We start from the raw sequence: 10,321 nt of genomic DNA, 5'->3' as shown, positions 1-10,321 counted from the left end.
GGCACCTCTCCAGAGCACCACGAGTGTTCATAAAGCCATGCCAGGGGACTTGCAATGACCCCAGCCAGTTCCTTTAGGACTCTAGGGTGAAGATCATCCGGGCCGGCTGACTTAAAAATATCCAGCCCCTCCAGAAGCTCCCTAACTAAATCCTCACTCACTCTAGGCCCAGGTGAGCCTCCCCCGGGGCCCAAAGGGGGGCCAGCAGGGAGGTGGCAAGGAGAAAAAGGAGTAATAAATAGCACTTGGTAGAGATTAGGAGGAGTGGGTTCTGACATCTGAGTTGACTCAGGAACTGACAACCATGTCCGCTTCTCTGTTTGCCAGTCTAGAGAGGAGCGGGGGGGCACACTTACACATACAAGTAAAGCTCACAGACATTTGCTGACAGCAGAAGAGTGAGGAGACTCATGGATATTCCCAGGATCTGGACAGGGGTCTATCCCAGGATTTGGACAGGGATGCACTCTAGTGGCCTTAGGGCCCTGTGCCCATTCTTCCTCCCCAACAAGACTGACCTCCGCTTTTAGGTCCCCTCCAACTTGGCCTTGCTCCAGTTCCATTTTTCCTCATTCTTGACTCCTTGCCAAGCATCCAACCACTCAGTTGGATATCTAATATCCCATTGCAAAGCCTTATTAGAAAATGTGACTTAGAACATCTCATAGAGAAGAGAGATATGAAGCATGGTCCCCTTACTGGTTCCTGAGGGAAAGGTGCATCCTTCCGCTCTCATTGTGCCTTTGAAAAGACAGGACATGGCCTGTGTTAATTCATCAGCAGTACACTCCACTGAAACAGTTCGCAAACCTCCAAGTTATACCTCACAAATGGTATTAGCAGCTTCTTGGAATCTGTTAAAAAATGCTACATTCGCTTTAACAAAAAGACATGCAGGTAAAGGAGGGGGTGGAGCAGAAATTGATTGCAGCACAAGTAATATTAACCAAGTGTTTACATATTTCTCAGGAGATTTAGCCAGGGTTTACATGGACCAGAAAAAACTCAAAAGCTTCTTCGAAGAAAAACTTCAGATGGATGGACAGAGAAAGTGACAGAGCAAAAAAGAAACAACATATGCATCATAAAGCAATGGAGGTTAGAAACAAAGCCACAGTACAATTTATATATATCATATATCCCTTAACGAGGTAATCGGTAAGTGGGTAGGGTCAATAGTAGCCAATGGATTTTTTGGCAATTCTATTTAGAATTTCATAAAGAAGTTGAGGACTATAGCCCCAATCTAATAACATGCACATGCTTTATTTCAAGAATGTCTGTGATCCCAGGGAGCTTGATAGGACTGCTCCCATGATTGTTTCTTAGCAAGCTGCATTACTGTTTGCAGGATCAGGGTACAACACAGAAGGATACTGGACCCTGTCAGTTTTTAAATTTGATGTGCAAAGTTCTATAATGCTTGACCATCCTGATCTCCACGTATGGTCTCCACTGTTGTATCTGTCTTTTCACCATCTTTCTATTAAAATGGTTAAGTACCTCAGGCAAAACTCTGGCTACACCAAAGTCAATGTCAAGACTCCCATTTAATTCAGTAGGGCCAAGCTTTTATCCTCACTCACCCTCAGAGTTGGGTTTTTATAGCAGAATCTGGGGGACAGACTCCTAGACCTGCAAGCAGTTTACACTCAACATATAGGACTGTCCTAGAATTGATTGTTTTTCTTGCCTGGTAATCAGCAGCCTAGATTTATGCCAAACAAGAAAAGATCATCCTCTTGGGTAAGAAGTCAGGGCACAGGGAGATGTCAAAAGTGGAAGCTGATGATGTCAAAGCTGAAAGATAAAGTGTACCCTGCCATGACATGTATTGTTGTGCAGGAGTCCTCAAATGGCATTGTTCCACACAATCTTGCATATTATTTTTGGAAACAAGTGAGCAGGATATAATGCTAGAAGATGTGCTGTATTGTGACTGGTTGTATGACAGATGCTCTTTTCTTAACACCAAGGAAAACAACAAGGTGACAAAACTATAGAAGGCAATACAGCTCGGTGGCCACAGATTAGTAGATAGTAGCTTTAACCTGGTTCTGCTATATGTAAAATGTGGTGAAAATGCTTTACATTCTGCACTAGGGGCTAGGGTGTTAATTAGCAAAAGCCTGCGCAGTCCATGAAAAGCATAAAAACTCCACAGCAGACCATGTTCAGATGCCTCATCCTGAGGAAGAGCAGGGAGCAACACTACCCAGGGAGGACACAACTTTTGCGTTTGGGTGCAAGATGGAGAAAATGTCTGCAAATTAATTGATTCTTTTCAAGGAGAAGTGAGTTAGTTGATAAGTCAAACTTTCTTGGTGGTGGTGGGGAGGGCATGTTAGAGACAGTCCCAATGTCAGGCCTCAGCATCTGTTAATATAGAACATGGAAGTGAGATTTCCTGTCATTTCCCACTCAGCATGTGGCAGAGTCTCTGGACACAGGGTCTATTGCACAGTGTGTCCAAAGGTGTATCCAACGTCTAGCCCCCATGACACTTGTAAGAGGGTAAACTGGTAAAATTAAGTCATCTCTAGGCTCATGTGCAGGAATCCTGGCCCTGCTGAAATCAGTGACAAACCTCCCCTGGGCTTCAAGGTGGTCAGAATTTTCCTCCATGGTCATCAGACTGCATGTCAGGCCTTCAGAAACAAACTCAAGGAGAAGCAATACTTCTCCTAGTTTGTCCTTCACTGACCTTTCCTGAACTGGCTGTTTCTTTATTTTCTATATTTATTCTGTTAGATTTATATCCCACCCTATCCAAAAGGCTCTGGTGACACATGTCACTTTGCACGGGGGGACTCTTATTGTTTGTCCTAAAAGTTTGAATCGCACCCAGTAGACAGCTCCTGCCATGTACAGAAGCGAGAATGAAGGAATTCATTAACACATGTATTGTCCTTTCTCATTTGTTCCTGCTACAGAAAAACAAGACCAAAGAAATGACTGATGAAATTACAAATATAATGACCTGGTTTGTAGCTAAGGTAACAGACATTATATACCCAGCAATAATACAATATGCAGAGAGAAAAATAGCTGAGAGAGACATGAGAGATGAGGAGGCCAATGCCAAAAAGTTTGTCTTCACAGACAGAAAGAGAACACCCAGAAGATCCCCAGGATGCATGAAGAGAGGGACCTTCTACATCCCCCCTGGATACACTAAGCCAAGAGCAGCCCACTCTGGAGTAACTCTATCCCACATTAGCAGGCAGCTTTCAAGAAAGTCCTTCTTTTCACCATATTGAAAGGTATTTCCTGAAGAGGAAGTACCACATAAGGCAATACAGGGAGCTTGCAGAAAGCCCCTGCCAACATACAGAATTGAGCCTCAGCCTTTGCAGTCACCAGCCAGTATTTATGCTGATGCTTTTTGAAAGGAGTATGTGATGAACTAATGAGCAAATTGGTCCCTTCACAAAACCTACATGCTCAGGACCGTGCAATCCTTGGATGTGATTTTTTCATGTATCAGCACAGATGTAGTTGATTCAGTGTTAAATAAGCTTTCCATATGTCAGGCCATAGACCTGCAGCCTTCTGAAGATCAGTCTCTCTCCCCTGACATGGACACATTGATGGCCAAAATTATTCACTCCAGTTTATCTGGCCTTCTGCAAGGAAGTGCTTCCAAAGTCTCAGTTTATGCAGACATGAAAAGAAACAAGAGTGTGCCAGCGGAGAGCTTAGGTGTTTTGATAAGGAGAGAAATTACTGATTACCAATAGGAAGAACCCTTAGCAAAAGCACCCTTTTCAGCTCTGTATAAACCTCTAGAACCTGGGGAAATTGATGAGACACTTTTAGAAGATGCTACCAAAAGCAATGCCCAATGTCAAAGTCCCCATACCATCTACTCTGGGGGTATGCCACAGATTTTTGGAAGATGTAATCAGCAGGCTTTTATCTAACGTTCTCCCTGCCACTGCCAGCACATCTTCCTCTACAGAAAAGAAAATGGAACTTGCAGAATTTGACTTGACTCTCATGAAGGTAATCAGTAAAGTTATGGCAAAAATCTCTGAAGATGAGAACTCTTCTTGCCAGCATATTGAACATCCGCATTTCAGGGAGGATGACATGATTCAAACAATTGCTGATTCAGTCTATAACAAGCTTTTGACACAATGTCAGTCTAAATTCAACATGCAGGAGTGTTTAAGAAGTGGGTGCATGATTATTTCTGAAGCTCTTTGTGACTTGGTCTTCCAAGAGATTTCTGGGAATCCGTTTCAGAGCTCGCTTTCTGGAGAATTACCACTTCACCACTGTGCTGAAGCTGACAATATTGTTGAAAATACACTAAGAGACATTACTGAGCCCTCAGATAACCCAAACAGTTTATCATCAGAACTTAGTAAAATAGTTCCTCTTATCATACAAAAACTAACAGCAAATCTTTTGTCAACATTTTCTTCCCTCTTTCCCATTGTGGCTTTAGATGTAGAAAAGACTTTGTTACTGAATGATGCAACTAGAAAAATATTACGTGCTTTGCAAGTACTCCTGTCAAAACATCAGATGAACATGAATGAAGATATCAGTGAAAGAGAATCTTTTACACACTGAAGACAGCCAGTCTATGGGAGACAAGTTATTTCCATAAAAACAGAACCTCTTGAGGAACTGCAAGAAGCATTCATTGCTCAAACTGGGGATGTCCTAAGAGACCTAAGAGCATTGCTGGCTGAGAAGTGTCTTGAAGATGAAAGTTCAAGATCTGAGGTATAGAGAGAAGAAGACAGTAATTTCTCTCTGGGTAGCACAGGACAACCAGTTGTAAGACCAGGGGAGGTAAGTGGAAAGAATAAGGCAGGGGCAATCCTGTTTTGTGAATGCCATTTTGCTTCTAACTGCATCTTTTGTTAAGATGAAGTTCATGTGGCATTGAAAGCCCATCTACCATGAATGCTCTTATAAAGGTGGTGAACCATCTCCTAGACAGTGTGCAGTGGGCCATCAGTGTGGAGGACCCTCGTTAGCTGGGATTTTGGGTTAGTGGTCAGTAAATTTACTAATTGTGAATCTACTCTCTTTCCAAGAAATCTGTCTGGGGATAAGAAGAGGGCTGGAATCCCTTGAGTTAAGAATATGGACAAAACAGCTACAGCTCTCTGCTTTGCTTACTGGTGGCAAAGACTGGTTTGAAGGCAGCTGCTCTTCAAGCCAAAAGGGCCATTTGGTCACTAGGAAGAGAAGACCACATATGGCAGAATGAGGGGCTTTGCCTCCCTTGAAAGGCTTGGGTCAAAACTAGAGATTGATAGATATGAGGGCTGTGGTATGGGTGTCCAGAGTAATGAAGACGGTTTCAGGAGCTTGTTCTCTATAGAGCTACAACTCTTATCCTCTTTCAAAGTAAAGCACAGAAGGTGTGTAAGAAACTATTTTGCTAAGCCCAATTTCTGAGCTTTGGGTGGCTCGGACAATGGTTCCAAGATCCTACTGCTGAGTCCTGCTGCCCAAAACAAGGATATCGGACACTAAGTGTAAACCAGGCAATGAGTGCAGGTAACACAGATGTGAAAACAGTGACAGGTAACCCAGACCCAGTTTATTTAGCAACCCATGGGATTCAGTAGTTGGTTGTCATCACAACACCAGAGTTTCTATTTAGAGAGCAGGAACTGACCAGTTTGTGACACACATATGTTCATGTGTGGATTGATAAAAAAAACAAACACTTAATTTGTGACTTCGCTAGAGCCCTGATCCAGGAAAATATTTAAGTACAGAAATCTGACTGGAGTCAATAGAAGTGCTCACAGGCTTCAATGATTTGTAATGTTTGGGCCTAGGACAAAGAATCTCAGTATCTGCATAACTTGAAGCCTGAGCTAGTGACTAATTGGAATTAACGGCACCTGCTGAGAAAAGTACATTTAAATGCCTTCCTGAACTGGGGCCTAGAAGAAGTATTTAGCCTTGATAGTTGACATGCATAGTGGCTCCTTAGTGTTTGTTTCTGATCTGTTTTCAACAGAAAGTTGAAATATGACAGATGGACAAAGTAGTTTTCCTTTAACAAAACTTGTCATTGCACAGCCCGGATTTTTCTGGGTGCTCAGCTAAAGTTCATAGGATGGATCTGAATGCAAGTCTAGAAGGGGCTTGGTTTAGTTCACTCTCATTAGCGATTGGTAGGAAAAACTGGTTTAGAAAGGATTCTGAGGAGGTTCCCCCTCTTCAAAAGCTTTTTCTTTGATTTCAGGCCTTCAGCAGGACCTCATTTGGGAAAGGTGATGAAGCCTATGTTGAATATTCTGAAAGCTCTTCAACCCAAGGTGGGCCTCCTTGCACAACTGGCAGCCCACCACACTGAGAAGGAGGAGAGAGAGGAGAAGGTGGAGGACAAGCTTGAAGCAGAGCAACAGTGGGAGGAAGAAGAGGAGCTGCAGCAGATAGAGGAGATCATTCAAATTAAATCCTCTCTGTATTTGAGGAGCCCGTTGGCTTCATCCATGGACAGTGAACAACTAAGGTAGCTTTTCTGGTGGTACAGCAAGAATGGGAGCTGTGGTGGAGTGGGATCATCTGGGGTCGCTGGACAAAGCTTGTCCCTACATTAGACTAGGTTCAGCATGAAGGTGTGCAGGGCTCTGTCTAGTTCTCTGCTTGCTTGTAACTAGACCTTTTCACTGTTGCAGCACAGTGTGACTAGACTGTGCCAGTGACTCTGAGCTTCCATACAAGGCTAATTTACTCTGCTACCAAGACACATGCTTTCTTCCCATCCCAAGATCAAGCTACACAACCACAGCTGATGGCAGAGGGGCATTAGAGCAAGGTCTTCTTTCTCAGTTATACTTTCTGTACATCCAGAATCCACTAGGATAAAATTCTCAAACTGGGTGCCACCGCACTGTGGGGTGTCTTGAGATCCTTTCAGGGGTGCCGCAGAGTGCCACGCAGTGTTAGCACTTCTAGGAGTGCAAACAGGATTCACAAGATAAGTCCAGAGATTTCCTATAGAAATCCAGAGTGTTTAGAGCCATGCTGGCCTATTGCGGTCCTTCAAAGTTTTTTGCAATAGAAGAATTGCTATAATATGTTTCTGTACTCACAAGTGAAGACTAAGAGCTTGCATTTTCCAAGGGGTGCCTTGAGCCTAACAAGGTTGAGAACCACTGTACTAGGGAAACAGTCCATAAAGTCTGCCCTGAACTGGAGAACCAGGCCCCACATTTGCAATCCTGCCTTGCTGCTGGGCTGCAGACAGAGGATCTCAATGTTTTCTCCCGACATAAGGCTTTGGAGGACCTGAGGGCAGGCTTTGCCCAAAAGTCTGAGTTATAAAGACCTGTGACGTTGGGGGCCTGGTCATGCCCCCTCCAATACTTTCAGTGGCTTCCAACTGTTTAGTTTGAAGGAGTGAATGTTTCCGTCAGAAGGGGAGACTCCCTGGGTGCATCTTTCCCAACACACAAGGGCATCACTAGCAGTGTTGTCATTGGAGCAGTACTGGGCCCAGCACACAGGCCACAGCAGGTCACACCTTTGATTTCTCAGCTTCTGATTGTGATTCAGCTATGACAGAGAGCAAGCCTGAGGACTGCCTGCCCCTGCTTGCCAGAAAGGCATTAATTGGTGCACCCACATGCTCAGGAAGACAGCAGACATAGGTCCTAGGTCCTGCTTACCCAGAAACTTTCCCCAACGCGGTGCTCTAACCACTAGGTCATAAGTTTGGTTTTACCTAGAGCTCTCTCCATCTCTCCTCTCCAAGCTTGCCCCCTTGGCAGCCAAAACAGGGAGGTGAGTGGGGATATGAGGTGGTCCAAGGTTTTATCCTGCTTCCAAATGCAAAGAAGCAACCCCTGTGTTATGTAGCCACCAAATATTAAATTAAGGGTGCAGTGGCCAGTTCAAAGGGCAGTCCTATTCCACTATTGAGAATTATAATCCCAAATGGCATAAGGATGAAGCAATGCAGTTACACATGTGAATAGTACATAGGACTGGGACTAAGAGTCCATTCCAGAGAGAGAACAGTGAGAACAGCGCATTACCCAAGGCCGTCCAACAGATTAGTGGCAGAGTCGTAGGCAGATTTCCAGACTCTAGATTTCCAGCCATGTAGTATTTTAGAAGGACAATTCCTTACCTCAGAGCAGCTGGATGTGGTCAAGAATATGTAAATCGCTAAGAGTGATTTTTCATTGTTTTTGAAGCACTGTGTTGGGCACAAAACAGCATGAAGAACAAGAAACAAAGATTTAAAATACTATTGAAATGCTAATGTTATGACCCTTTACTCTTGTTTGTCTCTAAATCCAAATGACTGTTTCCTTTTGTTTGTAGTGAGAATGTTGAAGAACCATCAGCAGCACTGGGAGCACAGAGAGCAAGTGAATGTATGAGATGTGCACTTGTGTAGGGTTTTATTTATTTCCCTTAATGTCTTTATAATTCTCTACAGTTTCTTTAATTCTTTCATTCCTTTAATCTCAGTGATCATTTGGAGGGTGAAAGACTGTCTCAAAAATACAGTGCTCTAGAGAATAGTTACGCTCCCAGTGTGGGGGATTTCTCTAGAACAGACTTTTTCTGGCAAAGGCAGTCATGTTTTAAAGGGGAGCTCTTCACACCTTCCACATGGTTTTAATTTTGTCTGGCAATTCCTTGTATAAGCTTTCATAAAGAGACACTCCACTAACAGCCTGCAAAATGGATCCAAAGCTGTACCTAATCTGTGGGTTTTGAAGAACTAGCTCTTTCATATGGATTGCTTTGCGCATTCCTGTTAGGACAGCACAGTACGGTCCTGGCTTCCATGCACGAGGCACTATACAAACATGCCCAGAGGTAGCACCAAAACACATCAAAATATGGACAAACCTCCTTTAGAAGAAAGAGAGCATGCACTAGTTCTGCCTATGCATTGGGTATGTCTGTATGCTTCAGTACTGCACCAGGGATCACTGCAAGGAGGAAAGCAGCACGTGCTCTGCATAAGCTGTCCCTCTCCTGAAATGGAAGTCAGGTGGCCTGTGTGCATCAGTAGGCTCACCCAAGAGCTAGAGCTGACTGGATCCAGCCAGCACCACACAGTGGGTGGTTACACCGTATCAGTTTGGGAAGGCTGCATGCACAGAAGCAGGCATGGTGCAGCTCCCTGCAGCACTACCTGCTGGGGTACAATGCAGCCGAGACAGGCCCATTTGAACAAAAGCTTGCAAGACGCTACTTTGCAGCTATGCTAAAACAACAGCTAAAAACATCAGTCATAAAAGTGGAAATGAGTCCCAGGTGAGCTGACTGTGGATGTGTTCTTGTTTACAGGCAGTTCTGCTGACACGTGCCAGGCCTGGGATACAGAAGACTCTCCATACACATCTTAGGTAGATATCTTGTAAAACCTTCGGTAACAGAACCTCAGGAAGTTGGCTCACAAAAGGTCAGCCCCACCACCACTGCCTGCCCCTCATTCTGTGCCTGTGTAATCCTGAGCACAGATCAAACAGAGCCTTGCCTGATACTTTTTTTTCCCCTTCCTCTTTCCATGGAACAGTTGGAAACACTGTCTGAAGATGCTGGAAAGAAAGATCTTCCCATACCAGAGGAAATGGGGGTTGATACAGGTATGTATGGGGAAGTGACACTGGCTAAGTTAGGTGATATCCTGTAGATCATGTGGGAAGTCTGTAAGTAAGCCAGGAAAGGACTAGGCCTCCTGAATTCACATTCATTGATCTACCCAGAGATCATCATTGCTGCCCTAGGCTGTATGTAGACAGCACAGGGGTTTAATGCTCCCTAAATTGAAGTGGTGTTTTTTTAAAAACACCACTTCAATTTAGGGCAAAGTAAACCCCCATGTTGTGTACATCCATGTTGGAGCCTGATCCTTACCTGCCTCTCCAGCGGCGGGGAGGACACAGCGAGCTGTTGGAGAGCAGAATGGTGCTTCTCTGTGCAGCAGCGGTGGCCCCCCACCAGGCAGCACCCGCCCGCAGGCACTCAGCTCGGGCAATCCCAGGGGGCACTGCAGCCGTGGAGGGAAGCACCAGGCCCCCATGCAGCTCAGGCAGGCAGGCCCAAGGGGAGAAAAAAAAAAAAGGATCCAGGCTTGCTGGGTTTTTTTCCCCCTTCTGTGGAGCCTGCCTTCCCAGGCTGCTGCCAGGCTGCCTGCACAGCCCTTGAGCTGCACAGAGCCTGGTGCTTCCCTCCACGGCTGTAGGGTAGGAAACTAAAACTCTTCGGAGGTGTTTTACTTTGCAGTGCCCTGTAATCATTGCTGCATCCCAAAGTCATTTAAGGCACATTATACCGCTGAATGTGCCACAGCCGCTAGAATTAACATGTAACA

General features: G+C 44.7%; 1 protein-coding gene and 1 long non-coding RNA gene across 4 annotated transcripts in view; both read left to right on the top strand.

The window, feature by feature from the left end:
- LOC109296195 overlaps positions 1-10,002 on the top strand; it is a 12,388-nt gene extending 2,386 nt beyond the window's left edge. Inside the window, exon 3 of the long non-coding RNA XR_002096915.1 lies at positions 9,992-10,002. This is a non-coding gene — a long non-coding RNA (uncharacterized LOC109296195). The remainder of the gene's footprint in view (positions 1-9,991) is intronic.
- Positions 4,651-9,784, top strand: LOC109296194 (chromo domain-containing protein cec-1-like). Of its 3 annotated transcripts, none has more exons than XM_019515466.1 (5): positions 4,651-4,737; positions 6,224-6,493; positions 8,314-8,366; positions 9,295-9,353; positions 9,524-9,774. In XM_019515466.1, the coding sequence occupies exons 1-4, from the start codon at positions 4,718-4,720 to the stop codon at positions 9,351-9,353; spliced, it is 402 nt and encodes a 133-aa protein (XP_019371011.1). In that variant the 5' UTR covers positions 4,651-4,717; the 3' UTR covers positions 9,524-9,774. The 3 variants fall into 3 exon arrangements, 2 of the variants coding, with proteins under 2 accessions (XP_019371011.1, XP_019371010.1); XM_019515465.1 differs by having other exon boundaries at positions 9,295-9,409; positions 9,524-9,770; XR_002096914.1 differs by lacking the exon at positions 4,651-4,737 and adding an exon at positions 4,924-5,006 and having other exon boundaries at positions 9,295-9,409; positions 9,524-9,784.
- Positions 10,003-10,321: the final 319 nt, after the last annotated feature.

This window comes from Gavialis gangeticus, unplaced genomic scaffold (assembly GCF_001723915.1).
Source record: "Gavialis gangeticus isolate Ggan-Ray unplaced genomic scaffold, GavGan_comp1, whole genome shotgun sequence".
Lineage (NCBI taxonomy): Eukaryota > Metazoa > Chordata > Crocodylia > Gavialidae > Gavialis > Gavialis gangeticus.
Note: the sequence above shows the minus strand (reverse complement) of the source record. Positions and strands in the feature narration are given on the sequence as shown.